This window comes from Martes martes, assembly GCF_963455335.1.
Source record: "Martes martes genome assembly, chromosome: 5".
Taxonomy (NCBI): Eukaryota; Metazoa; Chordata; class Mammalia; order Carnivora; family Mustelidae; genus Martes; species Martes martes.
In genome coordinates this window covers 118347721-118365406 of record NC_137892.1, presented here as the reverse complement: position 1 = coordinate 118365406, position 17686 = coordinate 118347721, and the positions used below count along the sequence as shown (strand labels likewise).

At 41.6% G+C, this 17686-nt stretch overlaps 1 protein-coding gene across 1 annotated transcript; it reads right to left on the bottom strand.

Moving 5' to 3' along the window:
- Positions 1-317: 317 nt before the first annotated feature.
- On the bottom strand, positions 318-16514 carry HAVCR2 (hepatitis A virus cellular receptor 2). Its single transcript, XM_080804891.1, has 7 exons — positions 16220-16514; positions 14608-14946; positions 13626-13709; positions 9764-9804; positions 8156-8282; positions 4602-4638; positions 318-2782 (listed from the first exon to the last, which is right to left on the bottom strand). Exons 1-7 carry the CDS (start codon positions 16272-16274, stop codon positions 2623-2625), a joined length of 843 nt encoding a protein of 280 aa, XP_080661017.1. The 5' UTR covers positions 16275-16514; the 3' UTR covers positions 318-2622.
- Between the last annotated feature and the right edge of the window lie 1172 nt (positions 16515-17686).

Below are 17686 nucleotides of genomic sequence, written 5' to 3'. Positions count from 1 at the left end.
GAAAACCAGGATTCCAGTCCTGGCTTGCTGCCAGCCTTGACCTTAAATCTAGCTTAACCTAGTCTTCATTTCATCCTATGATCAGGAAGACAGACAGGAAGACAGTGCTATAATGCTTAAATCTAATTTTCTATTACAAAAAAAAATAATTCCAACAATTATAAAAGCACGTAAAGGACAAAGTCTGTCACATGACCATTTGCCCCTGTGGGGTAGCCATATTAATTTTGGTGTCTTTTTCCAGATTTTTTTTAAAGGCAAAAGAAAAAATGAGCATCTACTACATACATTGTTCCAGATTTTTTTTTCTTTTCTTTACAATATAGTGTTCTCCTCTGACAAGTAACGTAAACTCCACGAGAGCAGGGATTTTGTCTGTTTCCCTCACTGCCGTATTTCTAGGGAGAAGATCAGTGTCTGGCACAAAGTAGGTACCAGTAAATGCTCATTTACTGAATGAATGGAATGAATCCTCCTTACGTCAGATCAAATGAGTTCTATGGGGTCAAGGATAAGTCTGTTTGGTCTCTCTCTATGGTCTCAGCACCAGAACACCTGGCATATAGTAGATATTTAAATATTCATTGAATTAGGAAAACAGTTCAGTGATGAATTAACACCACTTAATTCTTTTTAACTGCACCAGCATGTTGACATCACAATAACCAACAATTCCCCAGATGGTGAAAAAAGTCTCTTGCAAGTACCGTTGCAATGATCATCCTGTGTACATTACCCTTATTTAAAGATTTTTGTAGGATAAGAATTTTTTTCTGCTGGGGAAACCATTGAGTTGATTTCCATAGGTTCTGAAATCCCTTCCCTCTAGAATTTCATAACTTTAAAATACTTATGATTAATTCTTAGTCTTGTATGAGAGCTGCTGCCTATCATTTTGCAAAATGATCTCCCTTATATATCTCCCTATAGAAAGCCAGTACTTCCCAAAACTGTCTAAATGCAGCCTGAACATTATAACTCACACAAGACTGCCAGAAAGACTCCTAGAAACAAACAGGCTGCCTACATCCTTGGTGACCAACATTTTCTGCATACAGCATGGTAGCCATTTAATTATTACCTGGGGAAGAGCAGTCTTCAGGCAGCCACAGGACTTCATTGTTGATTATTTATGTGCTGAGGAGACTCAGCAGAAAGGGGGATACAGGGGTGCCTGGATGGTTCATTTGGTTAAATATCTGACTCAATTTTAGCTCAGGTCATGATCTTAGAGATCAAGCCCCACATTGGACTCAGTGCCAGGTGTGGAACCTGCTTAAGATTCCTTCTCTCCCTTGTCCTCTGCCCCTCTCCAGAAAAAAAAGAGAGAGAGAGAGAGTGAAAGAGAGAGAGAGAGAGAGAGAAAGAGGGAGAAGAGAAAGGAAGAGAAAGGGGAAGAGAAGAAAAAGAAAAGAAACGAGAAAAAAGAAAAGAAAAGAAAAAAGAAAGGAAAAGAAAAGAGAAAAGAAAGGGGGACACAGACAAAAGAGTAACAGGCTTCCAAATGCCTGAGCTGGGGATGATGCTAAGAAACAAACACCACCCGGAACCCGGTAAGGGCAGATACGGGATCTTAGGACTACCTGTGTGCTCTCGGGAAGAGCTCTATGTAAGCCCTGCAATGGAAAAGACTTTGCAGAAGGCTACCTTTCTTAGGTTTTTTTCACTCCAAAGATGTTTAGTAAATTTCTGTGAGGTGTGAGAGCTTGTCAGGCACTGGGCAGGTAAAAAATAGGCAAAATAAACCAAGTTGCTACCACCTTGAAATTGAAGTTTAAGAACCACAGTCTTCCCCTCAAAGAACTTGTTGCTGATATAGATTGTTGGAGCCCTTTGCCTTCTTTCCAGCACAATGTGTGTCCCAGTCACTGCTTCTTCTTCTATAAAAACAGAGCTCCAGTTCTCTCCATGAATGGAGAAGTTGCTGGGAGATGTTTCCCGTTGAGTGTGCCCCAGACAAAACTTGGCAACACACAGGAGGCACACTTCCTTTTTCTCTGGGAGCTCCTGCCACACCACAGGACCTGCTGGGCAGTCCACCTAACTGGCAAAGGAGAGCTCTGCAGTGGCACTTACTGTTAAAGAATCAATATTCAGAGAAGCACTAGTCTTGAGACTCAGAGAGAACATTCGAGACTCTCTCTTCCTCCAGTAGCTTCTTAACTTTTTATAGATCACAGATCTTTTTGAAAATCAGTGGCCCCTTTTGTCTTTCTGTCCCAAAAAGACATGTGTGTATCTCAGCACATAATTTTCCCTATATTTTCAGGAGCTTTGTGGATCCATCACGTGACTGAATTTCCTGGCATTTCGGGGACTGCATATTAAAAATTCCTACTCTATATAAAAGCCCATTTGAGCTCTAATGTCCCAATTAGTAGTCTTTGAGTTGGATAGCCCTGATGGCTGAAACACAGAAGTCATGTTATGCCAACTGCAGGGCAGCTCCCTCCCTCTGGGAGCTAATTATCATCAGAAAGTGTAAAAACTCTGCTCAGTGGCCATGGACAGAGTCTCTAAAACCAATCACTTGACACATTTCATAGTTTTCAAAGATGGCACTATGCTCAAAAATGACGTAGTGGGATCTGGTGGCATTTAAAGGGTTAAACCTCTAGGTTGTCAGGATTGCTGCTCGTTGTTGACAGAGCAGTAGTATTCATATGGATCTTCCATTTCATATATGTTCTCCTCAATGATATAGATGTTTTCCTGCGAGCGCATTCCTTCTGCTCCTGTGTTTGCTAACCCCAAGGGAGGGGGGGTGTCCAAAGCGAGGAGGCTGTGGAAAGAAATGTCGCAGTTGAGTTCAGCATCTCCTGGGCAGTACAGAATAGAATTAAAAGGACAGGCTTGGCTGAAGAGACAACAACCAAATGTAGTACATGATCCCTGATCAGGTCCTAACTAGGAGGAAAAGGCCATGAAACAGCAATAGAATAACATGTGGAATAATTAAGGAAATTTGAATTCATCTTCATTTTCTGAAGTACAAAAATGGCATGGTATTATACGGAGGGACAGGCTGAAGTCTTGAGGTGAAGTGTGAAGATGCCTGAAATGTCCTTACAAATGGTTCAGGGAAAAACTGTGTATATAAACAGAGAAACAAACCAAGCAAGTATGTCCAAATGTTAAATCACAAGTTTCATTGAAAGGTTCTATGGTGCCTTGTATGGTAACTTCAGTTCTTCTATGGGCTTGAATAATTTCCAAAAGAAAAAAATATGAATATGTTATGGACCCAGTCAGACTTGAGTTGGAATTCTATCTCTGTCTCTTACCAGCCATAGGATCTTAGGCAAATTGGGTGGTTGGTTGTTTCTTTTTTCACTCACTCAATCAAGAAATCTTTAGGGTGTTAGACACTGTTCCAGGAAGCAAGAAATGCTGCAGTGAACAATACACAAAAATCCCATGGAGGTGGCGTGTTAGTAAACTTTGTGTCTCAGTACTGTCGTCTGTAAAATGGGAATAGTAAACATTCTATTTCACAGGGCTGCCATAGGAGAATTTATTCACTCAGTCATCAGATAAAGTGCCTACTAAGCATCATGTTCTCTATCAAGAGATAGAGACACTAATGTGGCAACAGTGCCCTAATTTTCTATGGAACTTACATATATAGATAGAGATGAACATAAACCAGATGACTTTACCAAATAATTTCAACCAAATAATGAACTAATGCATGTAAATATTACCTATGTGTAGTATCACATTTCAAATTTCAGCTCTAATAACAAATCCTGGCACAGATGATCAAAAGCCAGTGATAATTAAATATTTTATTTGGCCTTATTTGACTTTATTACTATAGATTATCTTGTCTTCATAAATACACTATCTCTACTTTGTCTAAAATTATTCATGGTCTAGATAGTATCCAATAGGCAGAGTCATTTTGTTTTTCACACTGCATTCTACCCATGTACCATAAATCACTACATTCCACTAGAAGTTATTTAAGCTTTATGTATTTGACATGGAGGTGTGTGCATGTGTGTATATGTATTCATATGCATATAGTCAGAAACGGATACCAAGACTGCAATATAATATACCAGTAGGTCTCAACCCTGTTTCCACGTTAGAATCACCTGGAAATTTTTTAGAAAAACACCTATGCTTAGGTCCCATCTCCAAAGACTCTGATTTATTTGCTCTGGGGTTGGCAATAATATGTTCATCGCCCTAGATGATTCTAATAGGAACATAAGCTAAGAATGCCTGGGCTGATCTATAAAAGCCCAAGAGTAGATTCTGGGTTTCTTGCTCATTTTTGTAACCCAGTGCCCAGCCCAGTGACTGAATGTAGCTCAATCATTAGAAAGATCAATTCATTGAAAAAAAAATATATACAAAAAAGCATTTCCTATCAATAGCGAGATGAATTCTACACCTTAACTTTAGGCCATGAAGCTAGAGAAATCAAAAAGAAAAACAGAGCAGCATGGTTAATTAGTATTGCGTTAGTCCATGCCTAAGGTAAAAAGGAAGTCTAAGTTTAAATCCTGGGGCCAGACTTCTAAGAGCAAAGCCATCTTAGAGTAGGGGCCTCCAAGATTCCCACCTTCCCCTACACCACCCATTATTCTTACCTTGAGTTCTGTAACTTCTCTTTGCTATAAGAATACCCTAGGTAAAAAGTAGAAGAAAAGTCAATTAAAAATGCACTCATGAAACAAATGAGATAAGAAATAAAATGAACTCACTGGAGGCAGGGATTGTTTAGGGAAATCTGGTCTCCTTTTGGATTAAAATAAATCAAACTATCAATGTGTGTCTTGATTTATTACATGGACTATGCTAGTAAGTAATACAGATGCATTTCTTACATTCATCAAATATATGGAGCGTCTACCACGTGCCCGGTAGTATGTTAGGCACTGGGGATGCAAAAGTGAATTGTGAGCCCTGGCTTCTTAAAAGTTGTGTTCTAGGGAGGGAGGTATTTAAAATAATAATTTCTAATTGTGGAACTAATAAGGCACTAGAACAGATGATGGAGAATGTGGTCAGGAAAAAACTCTCAGAAGAGGTGAACTTCAAGCTCAGTTCTGAACGAAGAGAATGTGTCAGCCAAGTGAAGAGCCAGGGGGAGAATTCGGGTAGAGAGAACCCCTGGTAAAGATGATGGTGGGTTCCTGAAACTGAAATAAGGGAGTGGCCCAAGGTAAGGTCTGAGAGGTAGGCTGGGGCTAGCTCCAAAGGACCTTTCACATCATAATCAAGATTTTGGAATTTATTCTAAGACCTATTAGAAATAATTGGAGAGCAGAAATATGAGAGCTAATTGGGTTTTAAGATCACCCTAGCTGCTATGTGAAGAGTAGATTAAAAGAGGCATAAAAAATGGAGAAGTAAGTAGAGATCATGATGCCTCAGATCAGAGGAAGGTGGTGACCAAGAGAGATGAGAATGATGAATGGATCTTACATGTATTTTGGAGAAAGTCTGCAGGAATTAAAATTGAATTTTGTGTTAAGAGAAAACAGGATTCGGGGCGCCTGGGTGACTCAGTGGGTTAAAGCCTCTGCCTTCGGCTCAGGTCATGATCCCAGGATCCTGGGATCGAACCTTGCATCATTGGGCTCTCTGCTCAGCGGGGAGTCTGCTTCCCCCCCCCCCCCGCTCTGTCTGCCTCTCTGCCTGCTTGTGATCTCTGTCTGTCAAGTGAATAAATAAAATCTTAAAAAAATTTTTTTTAAAAAGAGAGAAAACAGAATTCAAGGATGGCCTCTGGCTTTCTGGCTTAAGCAACCAGATAGATGGTAGTGAAATGCTATAATGGGGAAGATCAGAGAGGCAGAAGTTGTGTGGGAAGGTGGAATATGGACTCTCCAAAATGGAGATTTTGGACATGTTAAAAGTGGGAGACATCTAAGTGGAGGTATCAACTGTACAAATGCTCTGACTTGGAGAGGGAAATTAAGGATGACATTTAAGCTTAAGACATTGAAGATCGAAATATAGATCAGCTAAAGGGTGTACAAGAAAGGGAAAGGGCCAGCCCTGAGGAGTATCAACATCTAAAGGTGAAGCAGAAAAAGAAATAACAAAAATGACTGAAAAGTATTGGCCAATGAAGTAGGAGAGTGGTGTTCTAGAAGCCCAGAGAAGGAAGACTTTCTAGAATAAGTGAGGGTCAATTTGGTTAAATATTGCTGAAAGACTGATGACAATGAAGACAGAGGTCTACTGGATGATTCTAGAGAAAGGGGTAAAAGGAGGAATGAAGTCTTGGCTAAGGCAAAGAAGGAACAGGTCTTTGATACTTCATTAGTTGAGTGAGAAATGAGGGAGATTTGAGTAGTACTGAAGTATAGATGTTCATTGCAAAGAAAGAAATAGCAAGATACAGGATTGCTAGTTGTATTGTTGCCAATTAATGGCTTTGATATCCTGACTTAAACACCTGTCACCTTGGTTTTAAGATTTTCTCCAGCAACTTCTAGGGAAAATCAAATCAAACAGGACTTTCCCATCTGTTCTTCTAGGTAACCATGTCTTTGGAGTAATAAAGATGTGGGTACAAAGTGTCATACTTCCCCCAATGAGAAGAAACCTCACTTCAAACCCCTTTACACAGACTAGAATGGGCCCTAATATCCAGCCCATGGCTGGTAGTGAGTGCTATTACTGCTCTTTACCAACTTGTAGGCTTTACATCCTTGTGATCAATTCACGAACCCCCCTGCTACCTCTCACTAAACCCAGGTAAGTGTAGATGGGGTAGCTTTTTTCTTTGAACAATCCATTTACCAATAATGGCAGAATAGCATAATGGTGAGGAACAGGAGAATCTTGTCTTCAGATTCCATATCTATCAATTAACCACATGATTTTGGACAGCACCCTAGTTCTCCATTTGGTAAATTAGAATAATACTAGTATCTTTGTCAGTAGAGTAATTATGAGATTTTAATACACATAAAGCACTCAGCAGCTTTAAGCCACACAATTAGGGTGACCAATTCATCCTGATTTTCCAATCTCTGTCCCAGTTTTAGCACTGGAATCCCACATCCTAGGAACCCCGTCATTTCCGGGCAAATCTGGGACAGCTGGTCACCCACTATGCAGTCCATGTTTAAGTAGAGTGGGAAAGGCTTTTAGAATGTACTAAGCCATGGAGTATAAGGCCTTAGCCTCTGCCCTCAAAGAGAAGAGAATATATCATAATTACAGCAGTGTGTGAGGCTTCTGGGGTGATGCCATTGGTTGGGTCTTAAAGGTCGTGATAGATTTCCACGTTGAAATTCATCAAGTTGGACATACTTTAAATATGCAGTTAGAGTATAATAAACCATAACTTAAGAAGATTTTTTAAATAAAAATAACTTAGATAACAATGTGTGTGAGAGTGCTGTGAAGGAGCAAAACACAAATGTACAAATCCTGGCCCATGACCCATCCGTAACAGGACTTGCCAACTCTCCCTAAAGATCTATGCCTGAGGAACAAATAAGATAGGAAAATGCACAGAAAGAAATTAGTTTTGTTGTTGTGCTTCCTAATAAGCCTAATTCATGATTTAAAGAGGTTTTTGTTCTTAGCCAAAGGTAAGAGACTAGGTGCTAGAATCAGCCTGCCTGGGTTTGAGTTCCAGCTTTGCCTCTTAGGGATTCTGAAACCGTGGCAAAGTGACTTAATCTCTCATAGATATATTTCCTGCATGATAAAATGGTGATAAATACTACCTACTGCATAAGATTGGTGATGATAAAATGTAGGTAAAAACATTTAGCACAATGCCTGTGTATTACACAGTAAGCACTGAGTAAAAAATAGCTATTATTATTGGTAGGTTTGGGAGGACTACAGGGTGTTCAGTTTTATCACCTTCAGGTATAAGTATAAACATATTTCTATCTAGGTTTGTGTTGGTTCTTTTTTTAAATTTTTATTTATTTATTTGAGAGAGAGAATGAGAGAGGGAGAGAGAGAGAGAGAGAGAGCATGAGAAGGGGGGAGGGCCAGAGAGAGAAGCAGACTCCCCGCTGAGCAGAGAGCCTGATATGGACTTGATCCCAGGACTCCAGGATCATGACCTGAGCCGAAGGCAGACGCTTAACCAATTGAGCCACCCAGACGCCCTGTTGGTTCCTTTTTTAACATCAGAGGGAGAGAGAAGCAACATCAACCAACTTACATGTGAGAATTAAAGCACCAGTGATAAGAAGGAGAGTCAGCCCGGCCGAGACGCCTGCTCCAATGTAGACTCCCATTCTGGTGGTCGCACCAGCGTCTTGTAACTCATTAGCCCACATGGGTATTTGCTATGGAAACACAAAGAGAACTGCAGCAGATGGCCAGAAAACAGTTGTGTGCTCAGCCAATCTCATGACTTGTGCATCAGACCGTCCTTTTCATAGCACCACAGGAGAGCAGGGACCTTGAGATGACTCTGATCTGTCTCCTTGCAGACAGGCCTCACACCCCCAAAGAAAGCGATGAGCATACTCTTCAGAGTTAGTAAGGGAATGAAATGTGTCACTTCTATGCTGTTGGAGGCACAAGGAGCCCTTAGTAAATGGACTCCCCTCCCGTCCCAAATAAAAATGGGCTTTAGAGTGGAACTCCATTCAATTCAAGCGCCCTGGTGTTCCAGAGAGTTTCAGAGCAGTCAAAACTTGGTGTCTTGCAGAGAAACACCCATATTCACAGAAAGACAGTGGTTTAAAAGCCAGGCCTTTAAAGCCAGACAGTCCTGGGTTCAAATCCCAGCTCTGCCACCATCATATAGGCTCCTTGGAAAAATTAAGTGATGAGAAATATAAAATGCTCAGCATAGGGCCTTGTATACAATAAATGCTTAAGCAGTGGTTACTATTATGGTTATCACTCTGATCCACTGAATTGTTTAACTGAGAGTCAGAAAATTCTTTTGCTTCCAAAATTTTAGTCCATGTTCCTGTTTAAAAACAATAATAGTGAACACATTTAAAACAAAGAAGTCAAAGAAATTAAATACTGCACTTATTCAATAAATATGTACTACAGGAGTGTTAATTGCAAGATACTGTGCATTAAATACTATATATATACAGTGGTACTTAGAGTCAGTCCTTGGTCACAGAGAAGGGCAAACACAGAGTGCTGAGCCTTGGTTGTAAACACACAAGTAGGGGACTTGGTCAAATGAAGGCAGACTCCTGGATATGTTCCCGAAGAATTTCTAAGTTACCACTATAAGCTTGCTATCTAGGGGATATCCTTTTACTCTGAGAAGGCGGGAGACACTAAATTTGTGGTTAATTAAAATATTGATTTCTTTATAGGTGGATATAGAAATTCTTGGCTTACAATATTCCTGACTGCTGCCTTGTCATATAGTAATAAATTTAAATAATCTTTTTCATTGTGGTTGCCATGGAAATGAGAAGAAATACACTCTAGGAAGATGGGGGGTCTTTGAACCCTCCACAGTGGCATACAGTTGTGAAATAGGAGAAGAGGGACAAGAGGGTAATGCTTCCTCGTTTGGTTTTCTGGCACTTACTATGTGCTGAGCACTCTACCTATATCCCCTTATTCCACCCTTACAACAGGTCTATGCAGTTGGAACTGGCATCATCAGCCAAGGGCACTGAGGCTAAGGGAGATTAAGGCATTTTTTTCCCCCAAGCAGAGAGCAAACAAGAAGGACTAAAGCTGAACTTTCTTTTCTCGGAGTTGAGCATGAAGTTAGCATACACATACACATGCGCACACACACACACACACACACACACACACACAGGCATACAAAGTCACTTACAGTGTGTTCTTCATCATGGAGACCCTCCAGGGTCTGTGTCTCTGCCATAAAGAGAAAAAAAAAAAAAAGCCAATAGAATGGTCAGAAATGTTTTCTTTTATCTGACTTTCTAAAAAATCCTAAAGACACCTTTAATCCTATTTGAAATTAAATCTACTCTATACTCTTCACAATAATTAATCATGAGACCAACAAAATTTTCTAAACACCTCCAAAACAATTTTAGGGTGACCAAATTTTTTTTTTAAGATTTTATTTATTTATTTGACCCAGAGAGAAATCACAAGTAGGCAGAGAGGCAGGCAGAGGGAGAGGGGGAAGCCGGCTCCCCACTGAGCAGAGAGCCTGATGCGGGGCTCCATCCCAGGGACCCTGAGACCATGACTTGAGCTGAAGGCAGAGGCTTAACTCACTGAGGCACCCAGGCACCCCTAGGGTGACCAAATTTTTTTAACCAGATAATGAACCCAACTATTTAGGTGCCATGAAAAGGAGACCTCTGCCAGGAAGACCTCTGTTGAATATATGGTTTGTTGTGTTCACAGGGTCCCAAAGAGGGCTGCAGAATTCCAACAACACTGATATCACTCAAGCAGGCGTTATATTTTAATTAGACTTTGAAAGATAACAGAAGTTAATTTTCTTGAAAAAGTTTAACATTTACTCATTAAGAGGGAGACAGGGTATTTGGTTGCCTAAAAATGAAAATAATAATAACAATAGCTCTAATTTACCATCAACAGACATTGTGCTAAATTCTTTGAGCAAAGTATCTCATTTAGCATTCAAAACAGTTATCCTAAAGTAGGGACTATTAGCTCCATTACTTAGATGAAGAAGCTGAAAATTCAGAAGGGAACAGACTTACTCGGGGTAATGGAGCTTAGTGAATAACAGAAATGGCCTTCTGGTTTAGGTCTGCATGGCTTCAAACAGACACTCCCATGCTGCCTTTAACAATCTTCACCTTGGCACGGTCACTTCCAAGTGGACACACTGCCCAGTTGCCAGTTCACCTTTTTTTCCTTCTTACCCATTTACTTATTCATCTGTCTATCCATTCGATGAACATGTCTACACCCCTACTCTATACCAGGCATGGGGTACAAAGCCACCAACAGCCTGGGCACAGGCCCTGACCTCACAGATGCTGCCTTCTAAAAAAATCAATATAGAATGTCAGCTTTGGGGAACTTAAGGATGCCTGTTCATGTCTCTGGCTGAGTCAGAGACTCTGAAACTTCTTAAGTGTCATGGCCACTTTCTGGAAGCCTGAAAGTCCAAGTCCTTTCATGTAAAATCCCTGGTTTAATAAAACATACTTTAATATTAAAATTTTAATACTCTCAGCCTGAGTACATTTTTTAAAAAAGGAAATAAAAGAGATTCTCTTCCACTTGCGTCTGCTCTTATTACTACCCAAAAGGAATTTAAAGTATAAAAACCACATTGGTGGAACTGCTAAGTAAACATGAATCTAACCACACACAAGATTTTCTAATGTAATTCCAGTTTCTGCTTCCCTGTAATTATTTCTTTTGCTCTAAATGGTAAGACTGACTTCTCCTTTTAAAAAAAAAAATTCTATTTACAGTGAAAATAACCCAAGAGTACTCTGTTTTATTGATTATCACAGCTTAATTTCATATAGATAACCATCAACCAAGGTGAGTAGGACAGTTAAAAAAAAATCTGCATTAGTTTTCCTAGAGAACCCAAGACTTGGCTGGAATGGAGGGGGCTTTGAGGGCAGGATGAGATGGTCTCAGAAGCATATAAATCTATGGTTACCATCTAGCATGTATTACCTGCCACACATGGTGCTTAGCACTTTATTCACATATCTTTCAATCTTCACCACAATATATAAGTACTATTATTTTTCCACTTTTCAAATGAAGAACCTGAGTCTCGGAGAGGTACTTGGCGTAAGATCACACAACCAGTAATTAGTAAACCTGAGATTCAAACCAAGTCTACCTCCAGAGCTGAGGACTCACCATGACCTGGTTCCGCCTCTTTCAGGTTGAAGAGACATGACACTATTTTGTGTTCAAAGTATGTTTAGGAGCTTCCAAGACCCTTGGAAGGTTTACTTATTAAGGCTCCACTCCACTTAATAGCAAACATATTCCATGTACCCACATTCCACATTAAAAGAAAAGGTATGTATACCTACACCAAGTTGACTTGCAAGGGGAGACCCCATCGTTGTTGCCCTAGAGAAAAGGAACTAACAGGTAAAAACTAAAGAGAAAAGGACTTGTTTATGATATAGACAACCCTGAGGAAATGCACCTGCTCAGGAGGAAGGTGTGTGGGCATACAGTGAATGCCCACTTGGTGGTGACGTTATAAAGAACATTGGAGCCTGGATGGGAACATGGGCATCAATAAATATTGACTAGGGTTAATTACAGGGAAGCAGAACCTGGATTTACATTAGAAAATCTTGTATGTGGTTAAGATTCATGTTTACTTAGCAGTTCCATCAATGTGGTTTTTAAATTCCTTTTTAAAGGAATTTTTTAAATCCACTTTAAATTCCTTTTGGGATGACGGGTGTCATCTTGTCCCACCATATTTAATGTTCTCCCTCTCACAAGAGATGTTGGCTACCAATCATTAAAGAACCACCAAAGATTAAACCAGTAGAGAGCTGAAGTTAATACTTATAATAATAACTAATATTCGAGTGCTTTCTGTGGGCCAAGTACGACACTGAGCATTTTGCATACATTGTCACACTCAATTTTTACAACGATCTTAGGTAATAGGTCCTGGGAAAACCCCCAAAGTAGAGGTAAGAAAATTGAGCCTCACAGATTTTGAGCAATTTTACTTCAAACTCACAAAGCTAGTATGAAGAGCTGATAGTGGAGCCCCGTCACTGAGGTAGTTAACAACATCATTCTGCCTCTAGATCTTACTGGTAACATTAAAGACAACAACTGAATACATACTGTGATCAAATACTAGGCTAACCACTTGAGATACCCTTTCTTAGTTAAATCTCACAAGGTGGGACTTAGGAGATTTCTGAGATTAAAATATGGGACCTACCTGTTATTACCCTCATCTTACTGAATGGAAGACTGAGCTCCAGAGAGTATAAGAAGGACCAGAAATCTGACAGGAGACATTTAAGATTAATCTCCCTGCTCAGTGAAACCCTAAGTCTGCTCTTTTGACCCTATCTTCTCTACCAGGGCAGCATGAAGAAGTCCTTGCTGAATTACTGAAAGAGTTCAGCTACTCTTTCCAAAGCTGGAATCGAAAGAAGAGGATGGCCTTCATTCTAGTTTGAAGAGATCCTTAAAATCCCCGAATCCAACCCCAAACACAAACTGGAGCCAGTTCATGCCAAAACATCCCAGTCTAGGAGTCAGTTGGAAAATAATGGCAACGTAATAAGTTTTTCATTAGACTAAATGTATTTGATTTAAAAGCATGTCTTTTTTAATGCAATAATGGCATTAGTAGAATTTTTTTTTCTTATTTGGCAAAATATGTAGATCACCAGAATTTTGTTTTTGGAGGGGGAGGGAATTTTACTAGGTCACAAAAGCTAAAGTCTCCAAAGCCTCTCCTTGGACAGAACAAGAAGCAGAGATCCAGGGAAGTGAAAGGTTTCAGCCCGGGTCACAGAGGTACTTGTGACTAATTCTGAATCCTAGCTCAGGGCTCCTTCTTCCCAGTAGAGGTTTGTCCCCACCTCCCCTCTCCCCACACACAACATCTCAGGTGCACAGGGACGTTCATGCCTCCACTCAAACCCTTTTCTCGTCTCTTTCCCATACTCAAAATCCTCTGAACTCTGAAAATACCCGAAGGCTTCCTGCTACGCCTCCGGTATCATTACCTGCGCCACGTCCCTTGGTGGTGAGCATCCGAGGAAAGGCTGCAGTGAAGTCTGTCCGTGGAGTCCGAGCAGAAGTGACCTTGGCTAATATCAGAAACCAACATAAAGATGCAGCCCTTCTGAGAGCAGAGGGCTTGTGGCAGGGAGTCAAAGGGGCAGCAGAAAAAATACGAAACGCAACAAATAAAGAGAAGCACATGGCCAACTGCCAAACCTACCTGACACCTTCCCTGAGCGTGTACGACACTCCTGAGGTGTTGGGCAGAGGAGTGTTACAGTCATCACTGCCACAGTCTAATTGTTAATGACGGAACTAGCAGCCACCCAAATGGCCACGCCAAATGTTTTTCACAAAACACCTCCTAAAATCCTCCCAGGGGGCTGTGTGGTAGGAATTACCATATTTCATAGAGGAGGAGTTCACCGAGTTTAAATAACTTGCCCAAGATGGCAGATAGTTAAGAGGCAAAGTTGGATTTGAACTCTGCTCCATCAGCCACACACTATATGCTCTATAAATCTTCAAACACATGAGCACATGTACCCGGCATGTACACCATCTGACGGTTCTCGATCCTGGCTGCACGGTGAGGGGGAGAATCATTTAAGGTAGACTTTGTAAAATCCTAGTGCTCAGGACTCTGCCTCCAGAGATGCTGATTTCTGTGGTTCGTGGGTGGGGACCAAGGAGCTATGTAGGTCTTTAAAAAGCTTTCCAGGTGATTCCAATGAGCAATCAGGCTCTCGAACCACCAATCTTGACCTTTCCTCCCATTCTATAGATCCTGTCCATGAGTTTTAAAATAGATGAAGGGAGTTAAAAGTGACTGGGCATCACTGGTGGAGTCTGTTAAACTTTAGGTCTTAGGGACAGACAGACAAGTGGGGCTGTAACTGGGGAGATGAGAAGGGCGACCAATCAGTATATTTAATATTACCTGCAGGTGATTTTATTCAAGAAGGCATGCAAAGTTCCACTCACCTGGTTTGATGACCAACTCCAGGTTTAATTTTTTATCGTTCATTGGGCCTGGGAATTGGATCCGGCAGCAATAGATCCCACTGTCGGCTACAGTCACGTTCTCTATAGTCAAGGACACATCTCCTTTGTGGATACTCCTCTTTAGCTGGTATCTGTTGGATGTCTGATATTTCAAGTTCCTTCCGTCTGTGCTGAGCACCATACTATGACATTCAAACACCGGACAGGATCCCCTGCCCCAGCAGACAGGCACAGGATCCTCAGAAGGGGTGGGAGTGTAGGTGCAGGGCAGATCAGCATTCTGACCCACTTCAGCTACGTATACCCCTTCCAAAGACCCTGAATAAAGAGGAAAAGAGAGCAAGACCCAAGCAATGAGTGAGTGAGGTTGGTCCATTTCAAGAAAACTGCAAGTAATGCCTTATAGAATAAAAAGGAAACCAGTGCAACTGTCCTGTTTGGAGGATGATTCATTATGACAATGATTCTCAGACTTGAGGAGCATCAGAATCGCAGGGAAGACTTATTAAAACACAGGTGGGTGGACTGAACTTCTAGAGTTCCTGACTCAATAGGTCTGGGGTGGGGTATACGAATTTGAATTTCCAGCAAGTTCCCAGGAACTGTTGAGATGGCTGGTCTCGGAAACTCACTTTGAGAATCAGTGCCCTAAGAGAGAATTGTGGTCCAGCCCTGTGAACACTGGAGGGCAAGGCTGATGGAAATAGATAATCAGACAATGAGTCACTGTCAGCCAGGAGAACAGCTCACCGGTCTGGGCTAGTGGGCTGCTTGCTCATGGATGAAAGGCAGTTAACTTTATATAAATCTCTTTCTCTCTCTCTCTCTCTTTTTTTTTTTTTTTTTTAGTTTTTAAAGATTTTATTTATTTATTTGAGAGGAGGAGAGAGCACAGCAGGGGGAGCAGCAGGCAGAGGGAGAGGGAGAAACAGGCTCCCCGCTGAGCAGGGAGCCCGATGTGGTGCTCCATCTCAGGACCCTAGGATCATGACCTGAGCAGAAGGCAGATGCTTAACCCGCTGAGCCACCCAGGCGCCCCTCGCTCTCTCTTTTTAAGCCCTCGGCACATGATGAATAACAACCATTGGCTAAATAAGAAGCTTGTGTGTTTGAAACAATTCACAGACTATTTTGAGGTTTAAAATTAATCACCTTTATATATATATATAAATAAATATATATATACACACACATATATATACTAAGACATTTGAGCAGTATAAAAGCTATATGAGAAGTATACTCCCTCTCCCTGCTCCTTCCCGTTTTCCAGTTCCCCTTCCCAGAGTCCATACATTAAGAAGCATTCATGTACTCCCACTCCCTGCACCATACATACACCAATAAAAGTCTGATATACATGTCCTTCTGCACCTTCTTGTTTCATCTGACATTCGGACTCAGAGACATTCCGTTATCGCTGTGTGTCGTCGGCCTCCCTATTTGCAGCGTAGATCACAGCTCATCTACCTGCTCCCCTGCTGGTGGACACTGAGGTTCCTTCCAAACTCGCTATTGCAAACATTGCGATGACCATCCCTGCATCTTTATCATGTAGCATCCAATTGTGAAAGCCCGTGGCCGGACTTACCTGTGAGTAACAGCAGCCACAGCAGGACACAGTCGAAGGAAGGAGGTGAAACCATGGACTCTGAAGAAGACAAGTCAAATAATGGCTCTGTTTTGTTTTAATTCTCCAGTGGTACTGGAGAATTAAAGAAATCGAATCTCCTCCACAATGACAGGAGCGGGGCTCACTGTCCCCGACTGCTGGCCCAGCACACCATGGCATCTGACTACCAGTCTTTGCTCTGTTATTGCTGCCAAGTCCACAGTTACAACAAAGGAAACTCCAGTTCTCTGTCCTGCTACACCACAGACATCCTGTCAGTCTCTGGTATTTACCCCTTAGTATCAACGAAGAGGAAGCGACACTCAGAGGAAGCAAAGTGTCTCTCAGCCAAGAGAACTCTCAGCAAGTAGAGAGAGGCTTCAAGCATCTCCAATGAAATAATCCCCTGTGTGAAACGGGTGGTGTGTGGATCCAGCTGGTTACCAGTGGACACAAGGTAGGAACACAGCATCTGTGCGTTCAGTCCCATCAGGCAGTTGGTTGGTCACATGACCAATGTTAATGAAGCACCTGCTATGTGTCAGGAACTGGACAGGGAGCTGGACAATGACACGATGAGCCACATCTTCCTTATCCTTTCCACTCCATTCCGGAGCTTAATGCTTAGCCTTGCTCTAACACAAATTGGGCTGTGTCTAACACAAATCGTGCTGGGTCTCGGTTCCTTCGTTTACAAAGCGAGGAAATGGTGACATAGGCACAGCTCCCTGCTCTAATATTCTGAGTTGGACCTGAACCTCCAAACCCTTCTACTTTAAAGACACATTCCTTTCCGCAATGTTTCTTTTCCCCCACCGGGGGGGGGGTGCCAATATTCGATTTCATCTCACATACACAAGATGTCCCCTTGCCTCCCACCCCAGGGGCTTCCGGCATGAATTGTCAGCAAGTGTGGCGTTCCAGCCACACTCTTCATCACGGAGGTAACATCTCAGACCCCAACAGTCTGAGCCCTGGGAATGTGACATTTGTCTGGGAAACTTAAAAGCCAATGGTTCTTTACAAAAGTGAGCTCACAGACTGAATAGTTTCTGAAAACCCTGTGGCCCTCCCCTATCTTTTCTTGCTGAATTTTCTTGTCACTCATCTTTGTGGCACTAAATGCATTTAATAAAAATATCCAGCTTATCCTATGTGTGTTCTTCCCTAGCATCAATAGCCGTTACTCAAGAGATCAGAGTCAGATTTCGTCATCCCCTGGGTGGGGAAACTGAGACCTGATAAGGTTGATTTTCCCAAGGGCACATGATTGGTAATTTCAGGTGAGAACTGAGTCCCTCAAGCTCCAGATTTTTTCCACTATAAACTGTTTTGTGAATTTCACATTTGCCCTTAATATGTCTGCCCATGTAACTCATAACAACCAGCAAATGTCCATATTCGAGGGGAAGGCAGAATGAATTAAACATGGCATCAGAGGTCATG